Below are 24005 nucleotides of genomic sequence, written 5' to 3' on the forward strand. Positions count from 1 at the left end.
ATGAAAAGTCATCAGTGAATAACAAGGTGCATTTGATGAAAAAGTTATTGAACTTGAAGAAGGTGGAAGGTGTCTATGTTGCTCAACACCTGAATGATTTCAACACGATCACAAATTAGTTGTCGTCTTTTGAAATTGATTTTGATGATGAGATACGTGCATTGATATTGTTGACATCATTGTCAAATAGCTGGAAAGCCATGATGATGGCAGTTAGCAATTCTGTAGGTAAATACAAGCTGAAATATGATGATATTCGTGATTTGATTTTGGCTGAAGACTCGTGTCAAGTTCGGCGTTGAATGTTGATTCCAAAGGGAGATCACAGGACATGAACTCAAACAGAGGAAGATCAAAATCAAAGTCTGGTCAGCAGGCAACTGTTGGAATTGTGTTGGAATTGTGGCAATGTTGGCATTATAAAAAGGAACTACATGAATCCTAAGAAGAAGGAGAATGATGGCGCTAATGTTGTAACTGAAGAAATACATGATGCATTATTGCTGGCAGTTAACAATTCTGTTGATGATTGAATATTGGATTTAGAGGCTTTCTTCCATACATCTTCCCGCCGGGAGTTAATGCGAAATTATCTTGTAGATAACTTTGAGAAGCTATTGAGAAGCTACATCTGGCTGATGGAAAAGCTCTGGACGTGGTGAGGATGGGAGAAGTTGATATTGCACTCCCTAATAAGAACAAATGGACATTGCAAAAGGTAAGATACATTCTTGAGTTGAAGAAAAACCTCATCTCTGTTGGATACTGGATTTAGAGGCTTTCTTCCATACATCTTCCCCCCGGGAGTTAATGCGAAATTATCTTGTAGATAACTTTGAGAAGCTACATCTGGCTGATGAAAAAGCTCTGGACGTGGTGAGGATGGGAGAAGTTGATATTGCACTCCCTAATAAGAACAAATGGACATTGCAAAAGGTAAGATACATTCTTGAGTTGAAGAAAAACCTCATCTCTGTTGGGCAGCTCAATGAAGGTGGTCATTCAGTGGTGTTCTCAGATAACACCAATGAGAGTGATCATTCAGTAGTGTTCTCAGATAGCACATGGAAGGTTACCAAATGAGCATTAGTAATGCATCGGGGTGAGAAAACTGACACACTATATATGACTACAGGTTTACTCAGGCGTGGAGACATGAGTCAGATGTGCATTATGGGGAAGCAGAAGAAGGTCCATTCCTGAAAAGTGGCAGAGCACCAAAGGCAGGAAAACCAGACCTTGTACAGACAAATGGTAGAGAAACACAGAATTATGAAGAAATCTTGCAAGATAAGAATTCGAACAAGTGGGAGCTGACCAAGAAGAAGGAGACAGATTCTCTACCAGAGAATCGGACTTGGGAGCTGACAGAACTTATATCAAGGAAGAAGACATTGCACAACAAGCGGGTGTATCGGGTGAAGACTGCGCTTAGTGGTAGTAAGAGGCATAAGGCTGGACTTGTTGAAAACGGCTTTCAGCAAGGGCAGGATATTGCTCATGCAGTGGGAGTTGTAAGCAGATACAAGAGTAACCTAGGAAAGAGCTTGGAGGTACAATGCTACGTTAATGATATGTCAACTGAGGGTGTTACTCGTGAGGCTACGTTAATGATATGTCAACTGAGGGTGTTACTCGTGAGAAGTTGAAGTTGTGCTCAACTTCAGCTGGTCTTCTGGCATGAAGACAGGGGCTTCGAGTTACAGAGGTGGAGAATATCATGTTTGAGGAAAAGGTCGGTACAGCTAGTAGATGATGCAGCTAGTTGGTGATGCATTCAGTGTCTCAGTCTCGAAGTGGGAGAATTACTGGGTAATGTGGAGACCCGGTTAGGTGTCTCACCTACTGGTCACCTACCACATCCCATCTACCGCTCACCTACCTCCCACCTACCGCTCTCATGGTTTTTATAAAGTCTCTTTTGGTTTAAAGAAAATACAAGCCAAGCAAGACAAATCCAAGTCATCTTGAGAGCTAAGAGAAAGAGAGGAAGATAGAGAGAGAAAGAGAGAAGAAAATAGAGATAGAAAATAGAGATTTTCTAAAATAGAGATTTTCTTGTAAACGTCGAGGCGTTTGACGGTGTAATTCCTCGAAGAAATAAACCCTCTGCAGCTCCGTGGATGTAGGTAAATTTGTCGAACCACGTAAATCTGTGTGTCGTTCTGGTGTTTTTTCTGCGTGCAATTTTACTCGTTCTAATTTTTCACTTTATTGCCGTCGTTTTTCACAACACCACATTATATCGGTTAAAAATAAAATAAAATTATTGTCGAACCCCACTCGGAGTATTGACCGCTTCCGCTTGTTGGCGGCCACCCAACGCCTTCCGCTTTGTTATTAATTATTATCAGGAATTGAATAGTCAAATTCTATGGCTGTTGCATGCCATCACTGACCTTATCATTCAAAACGTTTTTAAAAATATGTGAAAATTATTAAATTTCTAATTAAAATGTAAATTGTGCAATTAAGTTGGATCAGAAAGTAAAAAAAAAAAACCAGAAATCTACACCACTGCTCCATTGCTCGGTTCCCTTCCAAACAAGATATATAGTGACCATTGCTCGGTTCCCTTCCAAACAAGATATATAGTGAGAGAGAGAGAGAGAGAGAGGAGGTGATTGGCCGAGCCATGGCTCTAATTGCAGCATTAGGTCCTTTTACCCATCTCTAACAACAACCGACCTTTCGCACTCCGCCATCATCACCAACTGGCGCCGGGTCTCCAAGGCCACACAGCGATCATGCTTGCTGTCGCGGCAAAGGGCTCCCCACTTGGACTACAGGCCACCCGCAGCGGTGGGAGATGTTGGGGCCATTGGCGAGCTTTCAGCGACAACGGAGAGCTTGTACGAGTTGTTAGGGATTCCTGTGAGCGGTAGTCACGACGATATCAAGCGTGCCTACAAGCAGCTCGCGAGGAAGTACCACCCCGACGTCTCGCCACCGGATCGTTCGGAGGAGTACACGCATCGCTTTATTCTGGTGCAGGAAGCTTACGAGATTCTCTCGGATCCTGAATGTCGTGCCCAGTATGATCGCTACCTTGCCAGTGGCCTCCACTTTGCTTTCTCCGCCCGAAGGCAGCTCGATGAGGTGGGTTTGCTTTCTCATAAACTTATTGTTTCCTCCCATGTGCCTGTGATTTGGATTGGGGTGTACTGTTTTTTTCAGGTTGATTAAGTTTTTTTGATCAGGTAATGGAGTAATCTTGATTTTGCGCTGTTTGTTTAGAATATGGGTTGAATTGTTTGCCTTGGAGAATCCGTTTAGTATTGATTACAAGATTGAATGGAAGGGAGGGACTTTTTTTTTTCTTGCTTTTTACCTTAAACCATTGCAAATTGCAGGCCTATTGAATTCCGATGCACCTAAATAATGTTAGGGTTTTTGTTATTCTTAGTGTATTATTGTGCTTTTTGGTTCTAAACAAACTCATTCTTTTAATTGATTTTGCTTCATCATTTGTATATTTTGAACATCAGTTGAGATTTGGATGAATTTTTTTTTCTTAAATGTTTTAAAGTCTGATTTTTTAATATCCGTTTGCAGAGACGACTAAGGAGTAGTTCCATTATTTCTGCTGATATGTCATGTGGAAAACATATTTCCTTTCAGCATTCTAAAGATCACGTATGCATGTATCATTTGCCATACTTGATTATTACTTGTGTCGCACATATGGCATATGGCATAGACCATTGTAGTTTTTCAAAATTATGAGCTGCATTTTTAAAAATATGGTATTTTTGAGTATGTGCTTCTGCAATCATGTGCTTGTGGCTCTTTCGTGGTGATCCATATTTTCTTTTTATGCCGGCAGTATTGAAAAATATGGTATTTTTGAGTATGTGCTTCTGCAACCATGTGCTTGTGGCTCTTTGGTGGTGATGTTGGGATTTTTTCATTAAGATTCCCAAATTAGTGATGCCATTAAAATGCTTTCATATGAGAGAATTTGTAAACTTGAAAGATTCGGGGTGGTTATCTCACTAATTTTCATTGGACTATTGACATTTTACTGTTTGTTTGTTGGTTTGTTTGGTAATTTAGTTGTTTCATGCTATGTTCCAATTTCTAACCTTATATCTAAACATTTTCTATCTTTGCCTCATCAAATGTGTGACATCTGTTAATCAATTTTTGCAATGATGCTTGATTTCATGAACTTCAATTCTTGTCTTGTCCCTGCTATCGTTTTCAAGTGGCTTATTTTATTGGTAAACATATTAGTTTTTGTTAATGAGTCCATGAAATTCCCAAGGTAATCTTGTCGGTTTGGTTTATTCTTTTTTTTATTGATCCCTGCAAGTTTCACTGCATGCCATTTGGATCAAAAAGAGAGGATTTATAAAGTCAATGCCAAATAGTTGAGACAAAGCTAATGATAATAATAACGATGAACTACGAAGCATCTATTCAAAAATTATGTATAATTTATCCCCAGCAGTTTCTCAGTAAACTAAATTGTGATTAATTTTATATTGTAATTTTAATATGAGAGATTATTTTGAATTAAATTTGTACAATCTAGTGACTAAATTGAATAAATGTTAGAACTAAATCAGTCACATATGAATGATCAGGGACTAATTTAGAATTGGATCATAATTTTAACATTTTTGTTTATTGTCATCAGGTAAGTAGGATTGGAAAAAAAATATTTTATTAGTCATTTTCTCAACATCTTAAGACTCAGATACCTCACAAGTTCGCATGACTGATATCTCCATGCTCTCTTAAGACTCAGAGACCTCACAAGTTCGCATGACTGATATCTCCATGCTCTTGTTATTTTCATCCAGGAGCTGCGGGGGAAATCTCGATGGAAAAATCGCTGGCAGCATCAGCTTGTAGAGCTGAAGAGGAGGAGCATGATTAAGAATTCAGGCGGCAATCTCTCTTGGGGAGCTCGCATGCGGAAACAAAGAGCTGATTCTTCAGCAGATTTGCCTTCTTCTTCTCAATCATGTCCTGAAGCTCCATCCCAAGCTTGGATTCAGCAGTTATAAGCTAAGGCTGTGGATTTCAAGTTCAATTTTTATGAAGAAAGAGGAAAGGTCAAATGTCTCATAAGTGCCAAATTATGATGGTGGTTTTTACAGGATGAGAAGCTGAAATAGTTATGCAATTTTCTTTTGACATTACTGCTAACTAAAGTACCCTTTTAGGCTTTGATGTCTATATTGTAAATATATATCTGTTTTCATTCTCTCTGTCACATATGTTACTATGTTCTCAACATTTCTGTGAACTGAAGAAATCATTTCATGATGGGAGCTTTCTATATCTTATATGGTGGAATTATGCTCTTGAAAGAAGAATTGCATGTAGATTGTGACATTTATTGACCGCTAGAGGCACTAATCTTAAATTTTTGGAATGTTTAGTGCAGAAGTGAAAGCAGTATATTTTCTTATTTTTTTATTTCTTTTTGGGGGGAGAAGAGCATTTGATTCCGGCACCGTAAGACTCATCTCTTTGTTTTCAATCAATGTGCTACACATTCGAGCGCAATATTTGAATTGTTGTGGCAAATCTAAGTGGTTTAGCGAAGCATGGATGATAAGCATTCAATCATGCATTTGGCTTCGCTCGTAGTATATGTTTTGGTTACTTCAATTATTTAAAAGTGGTGTAATAACGTCTTGGTTGTTAAGAAAAAAATATATATATGGAAGTTTGCGTGCATGTCAGCACAATTTTTATCTATTTATATGGTAAACCAAAATTTTTATATCAACATTTTGATGTGATGAAACTATACATGAAAAAACATATTTCATTATTAAACAGTTGTTGGTTGTGATATTTTCAACGATAAAGTTTTTAATGTTGTTAATATAAATATTATAGTTTAGAGTTAGATATGTAAATATATAAAAATTGTGTGGTTTGTATGTAAAGTTTTTAATGTTGTAAATATATAAAAATAAACTGGCATTAGAATTAGGACATTTTTTATACCAAGCATACCTAGACATCTTAAAATTTATGACCAAGTTGTAAGGTCTGCAATTCTTAATAAACAACAACATTTCCTATATTGTATTCTTTGAAATCGACCTTCATGATTTTAAAATGCATTTAGGTGGTTTAGTAGACGTTTTTTTCGAGGCATGGTTGTAAATTCATTCTACATGCTTGCTTGTGTGCTTTCTTTCTTTAAATTAGGTTATAATATTTCATTTTTTTCGGTGAACATTGGCTTAATTTTAGGATTCTCAAATTGTTCATTCAGCACGGCGTAAAACCTCACCTTCAAGGTTTTCTCACGATCTTAAATTTTGTGATATGTCATAAATTTCTAAATAAATTGTAGGATTGAAAGATCAAACCCCGATCTAGGTTGATCAGAGACATAAAATCTATATCTTGAGTCATAGTAAAACTAAAAAAAAATTCACAAAATTAGACCCGACAAACAAGAACAAAGCCCCTCGTACCCAGGAGCTGATTCAACTCAGATAACATAATTGACGTGATAGGCTCACTAGGAATCACCGGTAAAAGCAACGAAAGCACACCAGAAAATATTTGAGTAGCCTGGTCTATCAAATGATCATGAGTTGCCGCAGAATGTAGATCAATCTAATCAAAGTTCAGGTCTGTTGGTTGAAAGTTCCTCTACGTAGTGCCAAGGATCGAATCAGATGACCTCACCTGATCCAATTATGGGAGCAGAATATTCTTATTTTCTTATGACAACCATTTTCCTCTTATCACCCTTTGGTCAATTCTGACTTCTAGATTTCTTGAAGACATAATGGATTAAACTCTAGGTATGAATGTTAGCATGAGACTTTGAAAAGTTGTCCATCACAACGCCTAAAAAATGGAAGCCAGCTGATTCAAATAAGGAAAAATGAAGAGCAAATTATGAATAAGAATGGGTCCCATTGTGCCCCTATTTAAAAAAAAAAATCAAAGACACTGAAATTATGGGAGTTCGATCAACTTAATTTAAATTGAATGTGATGTGCTTTTGTATTAAATTCTCTTATTCTTATCACAACATGACTTTCAAAAAATAAGATAACCAAAGAACTAAAATATGTACATAAAAATATGTTTGCACTAATCTTAAAGAGATCTAACGGCCTAGAAAGGAAGAGTATGATAGAGGCTGGCCCACTATTAGGAGACCGTGAGGCCCACTCGATCGAACGAGCAACGACATACATGCTAGGTCAATTATGTCGAAGCTGACTAAGTCATGAGACATAAAAGAAGATGATCAGATGATCTAATCACGAGCCTTCTGACAGGAAATGAGACGAGAGCATCCAAATCATTCACTAAGGAAAGTCAATGTGATATACTATCCATAGTAGAGCCAATCCAAATGAATATTCAATTTCATAATGTTTGTCAGAAACATCTTGTGGAGATCCCAAAGACTCCTCACTAGGGATCGAAGATGGTCAACCAGGCTGGATTAGCCGGCTGGGCTGATCCCGTTGACTTGAAGTCTACTAAGCTTAGAAGATAGAGCCAAAATGCAGCCAGACAATAAACACACACTTGTAACATATCAGAAATATTCTAGTACAAACCTCTTCAAAACGGGGGTAAAAATGCAATATCATCATTGTATTATATCACATATAAATAGGGATAATATTTTATAAAAAATAAACGCATTGTTTAATGCTATTCATTATTATTCATCTCACTGACTCTCTCTCCTTATTTAAGCTATATTCCTAGGGTGTGATTCACGGACATATTCAACATTATCTGACACCTAAACTTTAATTTATTACATACATGTCATCTTATTTATACATGAGAAGAAGTATTTTATTTTTTTTATTTTAAAATATTGATATTTTTATACGATATGAAAGATTTCAGTGGTGTAAATATAAACAATAGAGTTTAGGCGTTAGATATGTAAATACATAGAAATTGGATGATACGTATATAAATTTCCCGGCCATAAATCATCAAAGAAACAAGTATATCAAATTAATGAAAAAACAATTAAATTCAAAAGGACAAGGAAGATGAAGGATAAAGGTTAAAAAGTTTAATTGAGAAAGGAGTTGCATGAATAGATTTAAGAGTCATTTGCATACATATCAAACAAATCTTATATATTTACATATCTAACGTCTAAACATTCATATTTACTCTTATAAAACTCAAATCATCAACGTCACATCAAAAATATCGTCATAATTATCTCTTTAAAAGTGAAAAATATACTTCTATGCATAGATTTATGATATCATTGTGTTATAAGTATAAATATCAAATTTTAGCTGTTTGATATGTCAATACATAAAAACTATGTGCTATATGTGTAAATTTCTCTAAATTTAAAGTCCAAAAGAAAAATTGATGTCAACTCTATGTACTAGAGTGTTTTTTTAAGATAGTTCTTCTTAAGAGACTAATCACATTGTATGATGTCCATCATGCATTCAATTCTAGTATAAACATCAATCATGCATGGATTAATTTTATAGCATTAATGTGGGTATCTTTATTTGCTAAACTTACATTTGTTATATATTTACATATGAGGCATCTCGGTTATCTTTTTCCGTTTATTATATGCGAGAAACAACTCTTGTTTTTCGACTTCTAAATTCTTTAATGTGGGTCTTAGCATGAGAATTAAGGTCCGTTTGGAGCAGCTTGTGCGTTTCAGGAAAACGCGGCTCGCGGGCCGGCTACAGGGGTCGACCCGCGGCCTGCGTTTAGTGCAAAAACCCAAACGCAGTTTCTGATAAGCTGACAAAAAGCGTGAACCAAACGGTACGGCGGCGCGCCCCAAACGGACCCTTAATGAAATGTGGAAATGGAGATTAACGGAGTGTTAATTTTGATGTGTTAAATGAATTACTAGTGCTTTATATGTAAGAAATGTAAGTTTAGGTGTGAAATATGTTAATATAGAAGTTTTTGGTGCTAGGCATGTAAGAACCCCAAATGTAAAATAAAAGGTTGGTGTTTGGAGATATAGATATATAAAAATTAAGTGGGATGCATGTAAATGCGTCTAAGTAATATTAGTATTTTGTATTTAGATTCTTGAAGCTAGATACATTTTAAATATACTATAGTTAGGGATGTCAAAACATCTCTTTGAACGTGATTGTGTTCGATTTATTCGCTGAGCAAATGAGCCGAACACAAAAATTTTTTTGGCGCTCGATATATAAATGAGCCAAACACGAATGAACAAATTGTTTGTGTTTGACTCGTTTTGACTCGAAATAATTAAATTACATAAAGTAATGCTGCGTATGCCATCCTCAGTGTAAGCAAAAATTTTTCTGTGCGGACTCCTGACGTAGTTGTACGTGCGGCTCAGGGTATTCCTGAGTTATTTTCAGGTTATTTCTTTGTTATTTTCAATAATCCCGAAATAACCCAAAAATAATCCGCGGTCTTTATTTTTTGGGTTATTTCTTCCGAATTATTAAAAATAACACAAAAATAACCTGAAAATAACTCAGAAATAACCTGCAGCACAGGTAAAGATACATCAAGTGTTCAAACAGAAAATGCGTGCCAGTGTAAGCCCCCCTCTGATTCAATCTTACAATTTCGAGCGAATTAGGGTCTGTTTGAGATAACTTATAAGTGCGGGCAACGTTTTCAAAACACCGAAATACCATTTGATTCGCACTTTTCACCAGCTTATCCAAAACTACATTTAAATTTTTATACTAAAGGGAGGCTTTTACCTATTATGGCACCGAAATGGTTTTCTCGTGCTGGCCGGGTCTTACAATTTCCCACTCCTCGCATTATTTCTTTGTTATTTTCATTAATCCCGAAATAACCAAAAATAATCTGCGGTCTTTATTTTTGGATTATTTCTTCGGAATTATTAAAAATAACACAAAAATAACCTGAAAATAACTCAGAAATAACCTGCAACACAGGTAAAAATACATCAAGTGTTCAAACAGAAAATGCGCGCCAGTGTAAGCCCCCCTCTGATTCAGTCTTACAATTTCGAGCGAATTAGGGTCCTTTTGAGATAACTTATAAGTGCGAGCGGCGTTTTCAAAACACCGCAATATCGTTTGATTCGCGTTTTTCATGAGCTTATCCAAAATTACATTTAAATTTTTATACTAAACGGAGGCTTTTACTGTCAAAGCTATTATGGCACCGAAATGGTTTTCTACGTGCTGGCCGGGTCTTACAATTTCCCACTCCTCGCTTCTCTCTCTTCTTCTCCAAGAAGCATAACGAGAAGGTCCAAAACCCTCACCAAAACCCTACGAACATCCTCTCTCTCCTCTTCAGGCGATCGAGCCCAGGCCGAATCATCGAGCAAAGATGAGCACCGTGGACAAGATGCTGATCAAAGGCATACGGAGCTTCGATCCGGAGAACAAGCATGTCATCGCCTTCTTCAGGCCCCTCACCCTCATCGTTGGCCCCAATGGCGCCGGCAAAACCGTACACACACAAAATCTTCTTCTCTATTGATCTCGTGTCCTTTTTCAGAGTTCTTATCTCACATTTTTCTCTGTCTTTGATCGAAGACTATTATCGAATGCCTTAAGCTCGCGTGCACCGGGGAGCTGCCTCCCAACTCGCGCTCCGGCCACAGCTTCATCCATGACCCCAAGGTCTAGCCTCTCACGCTTAAAACGCTTATGTGATGTTTTGGAGTTGGTGGGCTGTGCTTGTTTATTATTCACGAAATGCCCTGTTTGATAGGTTTTGGGGGAGACGGAGACTAAGGGGCAGATCAAGCTCCGGTTCAAGACTGCTGCTGGCAAGGATGTGGTGTGCATACGCTCCTTCCAGCTTACACAGAAAGCTTCCAAGATGGAGTTCAAAGCTCTAGAGAGTGTACTCCAGACTATCAACCCTCTCACTGCAGAGGTTCTGCCGCGACTCTTTTTTTCCACTTTAGAACTTGTATAAGATCAAAGGAACTTTACTTTTTCTCATGAAGATTGTTGTTTTTTTGTGATTTATGGGGTAATTTTCAGAAGGTATGCCTCAGTTATAGATGCGCTGACATGGATAGGGAGATTCCGGCTCTGATGGGTGTCTCCAAAGCTGTCCTTGATAATGTCATATTTGTCCACCAGGATGACTCCAATTGGCCACTACAGGATCCATCAACACTGAAGAAGAAATTTGATGACATATTCTCCGCCACTCGGTATTTTATGTCCACTTCCACTTATTTTGTTCTTCAATTGAGTGTATGAATAGTTCTTGTAAAGAATTTACTGTCTGTTTTTATGGATAGAATAATCGGCTCCTTTTTTTTGGGAAGATTTACATACACACATATACAACTCAATTCCTATTTATTTACATATCTAACAACTAAACTTCAATTTTTACATACATGCAACTTTACCTATGCATGAATAATCCTATTTTAATTTTTAAAAGTAAAAATGGTGGTATTTTTGATGTGATATGAAATATTTGAGTGGGGTAAATGTAATAAGTAAAATTTAAGTATTAGTTATGTAAATTCATAAGAATTAGGCGGTATGTATGGAAATGCCCCGGGTTTTCTTTGACATAAACCACCTTTACATTGGCTTTTCTAGATTTTAGGTTCATCTTTTGAGAAAGTATGTGTTGTGCTGGTTTTCTCGAACAATATTTCATGCATAAGCTGTGTAGGACTGGACCGAGGTTTCTCATGTTGATTAATTACTATGTAAATAGCCTTTGTTGAAATTTAGAATAATGCGAAATAAAGTAGACTACTTGATTTTTTTTCATTGATACGAACGGGAGTATAAATAATCCTTCCAAAAATCTATAATAGAAAAAATAATAAAAAAAGAAATGATATGAAATGAAAGATATATCACTTGATATATCCAATATTTAATTCATATTAATTATTATGAGCTATATGAAATAACATAAAATAAGAAAACAAATAATTCCTAATCCAAGGAAATAAATATAAAATAGGAAAGGAAATATCTTATTAATTATAAGGAAATAATTTATTGATTATAACTTCTTGCAGGAATTAATTAATTCCTATTATAATTTCTAACGCTCCCCCTCAAGTTTGAAATGTATGTTAATAATTCCTAATTTGCTGAGTAATATCGAAAATTAAGAAGCGTTTAGTGGTTTTGTGAAAATGTCCGCTGACTGTTCTAAAGTAGACACGTGAGTCAACTTTATCATTCCTTCTTGAACCTTCTCCTGTATGAGAGGACAATCAATCTCTATGTGCTTTGTTCACTCATGATGTACCAAGTTCGATGCGATGTGAAGTACTACTTGGTTAGCTTTGAAAACAAAATTTTTTGGATTATCGAATTTTCTAGATTCAGACTTGACTGAATTTTGAGTTTTATCTGTCATGTGTTTCGACATAGAAAGAAGATAGATTGTCGAATTTGCTAGATTCAGGTTTGATTGAATTTTGAGTTTTGTCTGCCATGTGTTTCAACATAGAGAGAAGTATATTCAAGTTTGACTGAAAATTGAGTTTTGTCAGCCATATGTTTCAGCATAAAGAGAAGTAGATTCAAGCTTGACTGAAAACATAGCTCCTCCAGATGCTTGTGCAAGAAAAAATACTGCAGAAGAAATGACCGGTGATGGATTTCGCCGACATTGTCCGATTGACGAAGTGATATCTCCGACGAGATGATGATGAGGCGGGGGGGGGCAACGCCGGGGGTATCGTTAGTGCCGCCATGGCTAGAGTCTCTGCTCACAACCCCCTTCTTCTCGATTTGTTCTACTCTTGCGGATGCTGCGCACAACAAATGCAGCATGTCCTGCTCGACTGCGGGGACGCTGGCTCTGGTGCATTCTGCCTCTATCGTCGCTCGGAGCAACATGTCGGGCATCGCGTGATTCAGATACAATGGTTGTTTTATCACGATGTGGTTTGTGTGGCGGAGATCCATAAGGTTCTGAAGATCGGGGGAGTTCAGACGTATGTGATCAAGTGTGCCAGAGTGCTCTATCTCAATGAGTGGCCCCAACCACATACTAGCGGTAAGGGTGCATCCCCGCACAAGTGTGAAATATGCGCTCGATCCCTGCTCGATCACTTCTGATTCTGCTCGCTGGGTTGCAAGTTAGTGGGAATTAAGGGTAATGGGGATGCGACCTTCGTGCCGCCGGAGGATGAAGAAGAAGAGAGGCCAGCGGCGAGCAATGCCGGTGGAAGAAGTTGGCGTTGGGAAGAGGGAGCAGAGGAGGAGCAGAACAAGACGGGTATGTTACGTGACTTCCGATTCAAGAAGGGCCGACCAACAGACAAAACTTGTAGGGAGAGAAGGAGAAAAAAATTGTTGTTTCAAATACCAAGATGGGTGCCCCTCTCTTCCCGCATAGAGGATGACAGGAACGGAGTCCGACAATTCTTAAAGAAAGACTGGTGGCTAGAGTATGAAATTAGGCTATGATACCATGTTGAAATTCAGAATAATTAATAATGCAGAATAAAGTGGAATATTTTATTTCTTTTCATTGATATGAACGGGGGTATAATTCTATAATAAGAAAAATAATAAAAAAGAAATGATATTTTTTTCATTGATATGAATGAGGGTGTAAATAACCCTTACAAGAATTCTATAATAAGAAAAATAATAAAAAAAAATGATATGAAAGGAAAGATATATCACATGATATCTCCAATATTCAATTCATATTAATTATTAGGAGATATAATAAATAACATAAAATAGTAAAATAAATAATTCATAATCCAAGGAAATAATTATAAAATAGGACGAGAAATATTTTCTTAATTCTCAGGAAATAATTTATTCATCAAACTTCTTACAGGAATAAGTTATTTTCTATTATAATTCATAACAGCCTAGCATATATCAATGTGTAGCTTCATTATCCTACGTACTTAGAGATTAATTTGCTCGCACACGAGCTGCATTTTTTTAGGGGCATTTATATACATACCACACATCCTATGTATTTACTATCCAACACCTAAACTTTACTTTTTTACATTTCTATTAACTATATCGATTACATCACATCTAAAGTAATGCAATTTTAACTTGTAAAAAGTGAAATAGACATTTTTTGTGCATATGTAAGGCGGCACATATATAAAAAATTGAAGTTTAGGATATGTAAATACACAAGAATTGGGTGGTATGTATGTAAATCTTCCTTTTTTTTAACTTGCTTTTGTCCTTGTTTCTAAAATTGAATGTTACAGAAAACACATGGAAGGAATGCGACAGATTAATTCATTCTCTTTTTTGGTTATTCTTAGTACATGAAGTTTGAAATTTTATATCTTGCTAAATTATTATAGGAACTTTCTATATTATTCGACTGACAGAAAAGCCAATAACAAAAAAAAAAAAAAAAAGATCTATGAGGATATATTTGCTAAATTATTATAGGAACTTTCTATATTATTCTATTGGTCGACTGACAGAAAAGCCAATAACAATAAAAAAAAAAGATCTATGAGGATATATTTGTGAATAGAATAAGGCTAAAATTTTCATTCCACAAGGGCAGTTAAAAATGCCACATGAGTCTGGTAAACAGATGTCTTAATTTGATATGTTGGGTTTGGGCTTTCTAAATTTATTTTCACAAGGGAACTGTGTGAGGTGTTAATAAGTAAACATAAATTGGGCATGCCCTTGGGAAGGAACGGACGGGAATCAAATATGTACAAGACTTGTCTTATGGATAAGATTCCCCACTAAATTAATGCAGTCAAATTTTCTTTTTTGGGTTCAAATGCTTGAGTAATTCTTAGAAGATGTGTATAGTTTCAATTTGTTATTTTTACTTTTGTAGCCGTTTTTTAAAATTAGATGTCTGCGTGTAACAGGATCATATTGATTAATTTTATGGGTTTTCTTTCTTTTTTTGGGTCAGTTCTATGGAACTTTTGTTTACATGGTATCTGTTTAATGTTCTTTATTCAAAGGTCTCATTTGTTGCATCTTTATGATCATTTGTTATTGGTTGTACGACCGTATCATCTCTGTTGTCTCTAACCTTCAGATTGCTTCTCTCCAGTTATACGAAAGCCTTAGAGGTCATCAAAAAGCTTCACAAGGATCAAGCACAAGAGATAAAGACATATAAACTGAAATTGGAGAATCTGCAAACTCTTAAAGATGCAGCATATAAGGTTATTTTTACTGGTTTTCTCGTTGATTTTTCTTTTCCGGCATTCTCAATCACTTAGTTTTAAAATTGTTTTTTGTCTTACGTCGGGATACAATTTGGAAATAATGGGGTTTAAAGCAAAGCTTACTTCCATATTCTATATTTTTGGCCTTTTTTATTACTGGTAAGTGAATGTCTTGTGCCATTGTTGTTCGCTGCTACATGTTATTTTTTTCTGTAGTGTACTATAAAACGGATTGATATTTTAGTTCCTAACTTCCATATTCTATATTTTTGGCCTTTTTTATTGCTGGTAAGTGAATGTCTTATGCTATTGTTGTTCGCTGCTACATGTTATTAGTGTACTATAAAACGGATTGATATTTTAGTTCCTCATCAAATTAAAGTATTCATTTGAACTAAACAAAAATTGAATATGGAAATAAAAGAGCTGTATGACTTTATAATGTTTTGACTTTATAATTTGTTAGGACGTTCCCTCATTCTAAATAGGTGGAGACAAAGGCAAATTGTTATTCGTTTTTAAGGATAATACTGGGTTGTAAAAAATTGTTTGAGTTTGTTATTGTTGATAAATGATAATTTTTGGTTAAAATTTTTATTTGATATGCATTTGAATAATCGTATCTAAAGTGTTATAAGCATGAGAACAAAAATTGAAAGTCATGCGTTGGCCTATGAGTTTTGAATATTAGTAAGCCTTGGGTGATTGTTGGTGTGTTGCATAAGATGCTAAAAGAAGTGATTGTTATGACCTCATCTAATTGTGCATAAGTTATGACAGGCTCAACCAATTGAATGTATTAATAACCCCACCTTGGAACTTTACTAATCAAATTGGATTTGGGTGATTTTGAATTTCCCAAATCAAAACATACAAAATAACTTTTGACTCAATAGAGATCAACTTAGTTAACACTGACCATTGTAATGAAGTGGCCTAAAATATTTTATTCATTCAATTATAGATATTCTAATATACCACAGAGTTCACATTCATAACATTCTTCTTATATATTACCTTAGCATGCTTCAATGCTTATATCAAAATTTTACATCAGAATACAGGGTAATAAATTTTTAATTTTCTCACTTAGGATCAATCCCGTCCTTTATTCTACTACTTTTAGCAATATCTAAAATAATAATGCGGTGAGCTATACTCAAAGTAAGATAAACAATTCTAATACACAATTCAAATTATCAGAGAAAGAGAATCATATGATGTAAAAATCATAAATTTGATGTAAGGATTAGAATGTATTCGTAGATTTGCTTAATGCATCACATATAAACATTACAAAGTAAGTTTATTTGAATAATGACACAACATAGTAATGGAGGCAATGTTACTAAGGGAGTTTCTTAAAAGAAATATTAAATGTTCAATCATAATACACGATGCACATTATGATAGTCAAGTGCACTAATTTCAATATGCTAGATTAGTCATAGTATATCATTCATTTATTTTTTTTAGTTTATTTCTTAATTTAGTAAATTATATTTCAGCCTTATAATGTATGAATATTTAGATTTATCTGCCATCATAAGGTAGTTGGCTATATCAGATTCACAACTAACCCAAACCGTGAGCTAACATTAAAAGTTCAATGAAGTTCGAGTGTAATACATCATTATCACTATTGAACTATCATTCAAATCTCAAAGAGGTTGAGGATCTCTCTCTTCCATAAGGGTTCACCTTGTAAGTCTATTGCCACTCCCGTGTCATTGCCAATTTACCCACTTGCATTATTTCTATTAAGCTCATTGCATTATTTTTTCATCATAGAACATTTGAATATATATGCTATACATCATGAACTATGTTAATCGACAGTATTTATCGTTTTAAAGTACTCATAGCCTTCTTTTAAAATGCATCATTTTAATAAATTATTAACATATCCTAATATTTTAAATACGTGCTTTGCATAATTTAAAATTGTTGCATGATTTTTTAATCATCAATGATAGGACAAAATATTTACTTCGCAAAACAAAAACTATATTTGAATTAGCTTACATTCAAGTCAAATTTGCTTCTAGAATTAGAAATTGAGTATCTTACACACATTGATCAACAACCAGATAAGTTTTCTTACACTGATCGGCCTTAAATTTTAAATTTTTTTTATACAATCAACAAAATATGGATTTTTTTTATTACATCTATATTTCTAACTTACAACTCAAATTTAAAATCAACTTATTTCTTAAATTGATCCCCCCCATTCATGTATTAATACCTATCAAACTTGAATCAATGTTGTTTCATTGAAGAAAATATGAAAAATAAAATATTCCACAAGAAAACATAGCCTTAGTCTTCATCTTCCCTTTTTATCTCTACAGCTCATATCTCACACCAAAACTGCACAGTTATTCATTCTAGATGCAGAGCTTAGTGCAATTGCAAAAGGAAAATTGCACGTTTGGGCTAACTGTATGTTAATACAACGAACAGTTATATTAAAATACGCCTAGGCTAAATATTTTACACACACGCATATGTATGTATTGATCTTAGAGTTAACCAACAATAATGAGAAAAACAAACATGATTACTGAAATCAAATATGAAATTACAACCATACAAACTGAAATACTAGGGTGACTCTAAGGTGGCTGTTGGGAGGTGGGAAGGGTGACGGTAAGTCAGGGAAGGGGAGAGGGGGCCGGGTACAACTAGGACACAATAGGTATTTGCTTCTTACAACAAGTATGTCGGTGGGGGTGGTGGCTGTTGGGAGGTGGGAAAGGTGACGGTAAGTCAGGGAAGTGGAGAGGGGGCCGGGTACAACTAGGACACAGTAGGTATTTGCTTCTTACAACAAGTATGTCGGTGGGCTGGGTAGCACGGAAAACAGCGGTTAGAGGAGGGTCTTTGCGATATGGCGGCTAAGCGTGAATGCGGGAACAATAGGGAGAACAACAACACGGAATGAGAGGAGTGACTAGAAAGGCTGGACGGGTGGGAACTAACAAGAGGGGATTGGGAGGGGTGGCAGGGAGGTCGGGAACCGCAGAAAAAGAGCTAGGAGCTACTGTTCTAGACGACCGCAACAGAGGAGGGATGCGTGGCAGCGGAGTGGAGGGACCCGGAGGTGTTAGAGAATTGTAATCATCACATCGAGAGCGAAATATAGTCGAAGTATCACTCGACCCTTTGATACAACCCTACCAAAGATATTGACAACTATCCCAAACAAGCTCAAGCAAAAAATTGACCTAAAAAAAGAAAAAAAAACAATATAAATAGTTGTAGGGTAAATTGGAGTGGACCCCACTCCCAATAAGGGGAAATTTCCTGCCTGGAAGCACTTGCTGGTCTGTTCTATGCTTGGACCAAATCGATCCTGACACGACAATTACTGTGCCAAGGATGCCCTTGATATCGGAGTTAACCGAAAACACAATGGGAAAAACAAGTATTATTACTGAAAACAAATATAAGGCTACAACCAACACATTTGAAAGGGAAAATACAACAACATAAACAAACACAACTAGAGTGCATCCAACAAATGGTGGTGGTGGTCGACGAGGGTGGAAGATGGTGCAGGGTGGAAAGGCAGTTGGAAAGCAAAAAACTGCAACGCGGCTGTTTCCTCTGTCCGAACAATAAGCAAACAGTAGAGAGTAATATGAGAGGATTGCCCAACATAATGGCAATATGGATGGAGGGCTGAAATGGCAGCAATAACTAAGGGGTGTTGGACAACAATAAATGGCTGGAAAGGGCGATATTGGGTTGTGGCAGCACGGGAGGAGGGTGGCGACAGCGAAGGGGAGGAGTTGCGGCAAGGGCTGAAATGAGGGAAACGACTGGTCAGGCTGTAGAACAACATAAAATAGCCGGGAACAACTATTCGGGGTGGCGTCAGTGAGTGGGAATGACAACGACAAAAGTTGAAAAGCGTGCGAAAGAGAGGGCTTTCCCGGGCCTTCGACTGCAAGGGGGAATGACGGACAACAAAGACAAGCAGCTGAAATGAGTGGCAGCCAATTGGGATGTGGCCGGAAAGGATGAAAACAAGTGAAGTTGGTGCCGACTGGAGTTGCATGGAGACAACGAGAGTGATGTCCGGTGGTTCCAACAACGAGGAAAGGCGGCAGTGACAACAAAGGGAGGGTTGCAGAGGATGAAAAATCTAGAATAAATAACTTCAAGAAATCGAATTACAGCTAGAGCACCTTTCTATCCTTGGGAGATGGTGCCAACTCAGACGAGTTACAGTCGTAACACGTTATCGCTTTCGGATACAACCTTAGATGGGGAAAATTAGAAGTCGATGACTGTCCTGATAGATAGATAAAAATTAAAAACTTGAACACATGAATCAAATATATAAGCCTTAGATAATTAGGGTGGGGCCCATTGTAGAAAGGAGGGAGTTGGTTGGCTTTCTCTCTTTCCTAGATCAATCAGTTCAAGCACTGTAATTATGAGGACCCCTCGAACACGCGTCTCGTGTCCAAAGTGGGAGAAGCTCTCACATTCTGCGTCCCATGCCAAACGTTATCGTGTGAGCTTCCTTGGGGTTCGAGGAGCTTTGACCACATCCGTCGAAGCTTTTATCTCCTCGTAGTATGGCGTCCAGTCAGTCACGTTGAAAGTGATAACAATGTAGCAATCTCCCAATAACTCAATTATATAGGCATTGTCATTCTAAAACATATATTGATAGAATAGTTATCCATTCTGTTTTGGCATAATCATAACTGGAACTGTACGTGGATGGGTATCCTCATGAATCAATCTTCAAACCATTAAATCTGAACTTGACTTCTTCCACTCCTTGTACTCGTCCGAGTGTATTTGATAAACAAGTATGTAATGATGAATCAACTCTAATATGAAATCTATGACAAGTTGGATCACACTGAAGTATTACTGCTCGAAGATCTCTTTTTCTTCTCTGGTAGGACACGGATTTCATTGAGGAATTTTCTGCTTCACCAAGCTCATGAGACACTTTCTAAAGCTGTGATTCTTCCCTCTTGTCTAGCTATCTATTGGTGGTCACGCTGCTGAATTAAAAAATGTCTGAATAACTCCATATAATATTCCCAAGGTGGCACAAATGTGCCTCATCTCAGATATGCAGAAGAGACAACTCAGGAAGCAGTCTATATATATGAAAAGTCTGAATTTCTTTTAAATGGAGTTTTCATGTGTTTGGTGTCGATCTTGCAACCAATGAATTTTTCGGACATCCAATACTAGTCCTACTAATACTCCTCCCAACGCTGGCAGAAAGGAGGTTCGTGGCATCTAACATGATACTTTGCATGAGCGCTACCTCAAACTCACTATTTTCTAGAACAACCTTGATTAATCCAACTTGATCCTCTCTTGTGGGATTATCTTGAATCACTAGCGTCTCTACATCGTTGAATGACAATTGAGAATTCTCTCTGAAATCTTCATCTTCTCGAAGATCACTGTTTATATTTTGAACTGCTCCTTAGTCATGAAATAGATCATTACCTGATTGTTCAATCTGATTAAATATGCCAAAATTATGGCACTTGAAAAATTTTCTGACTAGGATAGATTTAAGAATAATGGTTCGATCCACTTGTTCCTAACTCTGAATCAGTTTCTCCTTAAACAGTGTCAACTTGGATGTTCCCCTAATTGTGCATTGATTGTGAGATGGTTTTAAATCTTGCCTGAAAGATGTGGTTGTTGCTTGATGATGTGATTTCTCCACTTTTGAAGTTGGATTCTAAACATCCGGTCTGTGGTGAGTTGGTAGATATTAATGTTGTATCTCCTGTTTCATGTTGGACTAGCTAGTAATTTTACTCATCTCTTTTTGCTGTGCAAGAATCTTCAAGTTTGCCCATCACTGAAATGTTCTCTTCCTTAACTTGCTGGCAGCAAGTTTCACCATTCTGTCTGGGGTGATGACCTGACACTTAAAGACACATTTTAAGGTCTAAAGTCACTCTATGACCTCGTCTTGAACCATATGACTGTTGAAATATGATATACACTGTTATTTCAAAATTCCGACTTCTCAAATATTTCAGGTTAAATCTTTGGGGTAGAGGTTTTTCATCCCTGGAATTTGCATGGTGGAAGATATTCACTCCATTCTTTCGATTAGTTGGTCATCGTTGTGGCTAAGGGTCACCCGTCTGATTGTTTTCCTTTCCTCAATTTCATTTTTCCATTGTAGCACTCGATGAAGTTGTCATTTTATCTCTTCCATGGTAAACTCCTGATCAGCGCCTGTCACTTATCTTTTTGATGGCATGATTAGGGTTTGACCCGTTTGGGTGTGGGCAGGTGGAAGGAGGGGTATAATGGTGATGTTGGGTGGGAAAGAAAATTTTTTGGTTGGACATCTGGGGGAAGTTAGAAACTTTAATGTATGACTCAAGTTAGACCAGCTTCGATACCAAATGATTCCGGATTGAACCCAAACCACAATAGGAAAAATAATATTATTACTGAAACTAAATTGTAGGTTTTAACCAACTCACTTGAAAGGGAAAACACAAAAAAAAAAAAACACAAACAAACACAACTAGAGCGCATCCCAAGGACGGTGGTGTTGGCCAACGAGGTTTGGAAGGTGGAGCGGGGGTTAAAAAGGTGATTGCCAAGCAAAAATTAAAAAGGTGGCTGTTTCCCTAATGTCAGACGACAAGCAAACATTAGGGAGTGATGTGAGAAGGCTGCCCCAGGTGATGACTGCAATGATGGAGGGCTGAAATGGTGGTGGCAACAAAGAAGACTGGTTGGACAGTAGAGGAATGGATTGAAAGGCGATTTTGGGTTGCGACTGCAAGGGAGGCAGATGGAGACAATGAAGGGGATAAGTTGTGGCAATGGCAACAAGCTGGAATGAGGGAAATGACTGGTTGGGCTGGAAAGGCGATTCTGGGTTGTGACAACACGAGAGGAGGATGGCGGTAGTGAAGAGGAGTTGTGACAATGGCAGCAAGCTGGAATGAGGGAAATGGCTCGCCAAATGGTTGGAACAACAGAAAACAACTAAGAAAAGTTGTTTAAGGTGGTGACAACAAGCACGAATGACAATGGTAACGGTGGGAAAGCATGGGACAACAAAGGGAGGACTGTCTTTGGGATGGAACAATGAGGGGGGATGGCTGGATATTGAAGACGGGCGGCTGGAATGAGTGGAAACAAGGTAGGAGGTGGCTGGAAAGGATGTCAACAGGTGGATGAGGTGGTGGATGGCAGTTGGAGTTGTAGGAAGACAACATGAGTGTTGCCTGGTGGTTCCGACAGTGAGGGTAGGCGGCGACAGTGAAGGCATGGTTGCGGAGGATGTGAAATCGATGATAAATATCTCCAAGGGATCAAATTATAGCCGTAATACCATTCTATTTTTGTGAAATGGTCACTACCTCAGACGAGTTACAAAGAAACACCTTCTTGACTTCAGATAAAACCATGGAAGGGTAACATCGAGAATTGTGTCTTGACAGATACACAAGTAAAAACTAAAAATCTAAATATAAGAATCAGATATATAAGCTCTAGTAGATTAGAATAAGGCCCAAGACAGAGAGGAGGCACCTAATCCTTGAAATGAGCCGGTCGGCTTTCGTTACACTGAAATCACGAGGACCTCGTGCATGTGCATCCCTATCGGTCAACTTTTTGTTGATTTTTGAAAATTATTAAAATAATTTTGAAATTTTAATTTAATATAAATAGTATATAGTTTGGATTTTGAAAATAGCGTGCTTTAATTTTAAAAAAAAAGAGACCAAATGAATTTCATTCGTCCAATAGTTTGCATAATCGTGCCAGATATCGTGAATACTACACATCTGAAAGGTGAGTGTATATCACGGCAGTAGACCCAATTCTGCAAACTAAGAGATTTATGACATCCGTTTGACCTGCGAACTTTTTTTATGTGTGAATTTCAGCATAAAATGATTGAAAATAGGATAGAAACTCAGTATGAAATTTATAAAGTAAAATCAAGTCATGCAAGAAAAATCATCCATAAAAGAGACAAAATATTGAACTCAATTAGATAAAACAGGACAATGTCCTGTCGGTCAACCTTTTTTTGATTTTGAAAATTGAAAATAATTTTAAAATTTAATTTAATATAAGAGGTATATAGTTTTAGTTTTGAAAGTAGTGTGTTTTAATTTTTAGAAAATAAGACTGAATGAATCTCATTAGTCTAATAGTTTGCATAATTGCTCCCGATACCTCAAATATTACACATTCCTGAAAAATGAGTCTATATCTCGGCGATAGACCCAATCCGACAAACTAAGAGGTTTGTGACATACGTCTGCGAACCTTTTATGTGTGACTGACAAATTCTCCTATTTAATACAAAAATTAAATATGATTTATTTTACCTTAGTTTCAAACTCCTTATAAAGACAAACCGCTATAGTTAATTACATCCCAAATGACAAATGACTGAAGTCACTTGAGAAAAGTTTCGATAATGAACGTGGAAAAACAAGTGACTTGATAATGAACTCTTCAAGTATTAAAGGTTTAGGTTCTCACGCTAGGACGTGGAAAAATAAGTGGGAGTGGCTCAAATAGGAACAATTATTTTCAGGAGTACAAAGAAAGGAAAAGGTAGGGGATGCCAGAGATTCTGAGGAGAAGACATCAGTGATTTCCCAAACTATCCTAATGTGTGACTGAGTTTTGGAGACGATGTTATTTGGGGGTTTAAGGTGTTTAATCCTGTCAGTTTTATTATTTGAGATTTACACTTGTATGATAACTGGTTATGCAAATAACCCGCAAAGAGATGAGTGTTTACGTTGTAATAAACGATATCCTCAGAACCAAAAGTGAATTAGGACTTACGCTGCACAATATAGTTATGCAGGAGCCTAAAAAAAGGGATGAGGATTTACGT

The 24005-nt window shown here is 36.8% G+C and overlaps 2 protein-coding genes across 2 annotated transcripts; both read left to right on the forward strand.

Annotated features, from left to right (window-relative positions):
• Positions 1-206: 206 nt before the first annotated feature.
• LOC110018767 (chaperone protein dnaJ 20, chloroplastic-like) lies at positions 207-5297 on the forward strand. The gene is made up of 3 exons (XM_020716196.1): positions 207-228; positions 2837-3099; positions 4809-5297. Exons 1-3 carry the CDS (start codon positions 207-209, stop codon positions 5013-5015), a joined length of 492 nt encoding a protein of 163 aa, XP_020571855.1. The 3' UTR covers positions 5016-5297.
• A 4872-nt stretch (positions 5298-10169) lies between these two features.
• Positions 10170-15207, forward strand: LOC110018765 (DNA repair protein RAD50-like). Its single transcript, XM_020716194.1, has 5 exons — positions 10170-10431; positions 10518-10604; positions 10696-10863; positions 10974-11149; positions 14998-15207. The coding sequence occupies exons 1-5, from the start codon at positions 10309-10311 to the stop codon at positions 15167-15169; spliced, it is 726 nt and encodes a 241-aa protein (XP_020571853.1). The 5' UTR covers positions 10170-10308; the 3' UTR covers positions 15170-15207.
• Positions 15208-24005: the final 8798 nt, after the last annotated feature.

This window comes from Phalaenopsis equestris, unplaced genomic scaffold (assembly GCF_001263595.1).
Source record: "Phalaenopsis equestris unplaced genomic scaffold, ASM126359v1 Scaffold000036, whole genome shotgun sequence".
NCBI classification, from domain to species: Eukaryota; Viridiplantae; Streptophyta; class Magnoliopsida; order Asparagales; family Orchidaceae; genus Phalaenopsis; species Phalaenopsis equestris.

Coding starts and splice junctions, on each gene's coding strand:
- LOC110018767 (XM_020716196.1), top strand. CDS start 207: ATGGCAGTTAGCAATTCTGTAG. Junction 229..2,836: donor GGCAGTTAGCAATTCTGTAG/GTAAATACAAGC, acceptor GCGAGCTTTCAG/CGACAACGGAGAGCTTGTAC. Junction 3,100..4,808: donor CCCGAAGGCAGCTCGATGAG/GTGGGTTTGCTT, acceptor ATTTTCATCCAG/GAGCTGCGGGGGAAATCTCG.
- LOC110018765 (XM_020716194.1), top strand. CDS start 10,309: ATGAGCACCGTGGACAAGATGCTGATCAAAGGCATACGGAGCTTCGAT. Junction 10,432..10,517: donor CCAATGGCGCCGGCAAAACC/GTACACACACAA, acceptor CTTTGATCGAAG/ACTATTATCGAATGCCTTAA. Junction 10,864..10,973: donor TCAACCCTCTCACTGCAGAG/GTTCTGCCGCGA, acceptor GGTAATTTTCAG/AAGGTATGCCTCAGTTATAG.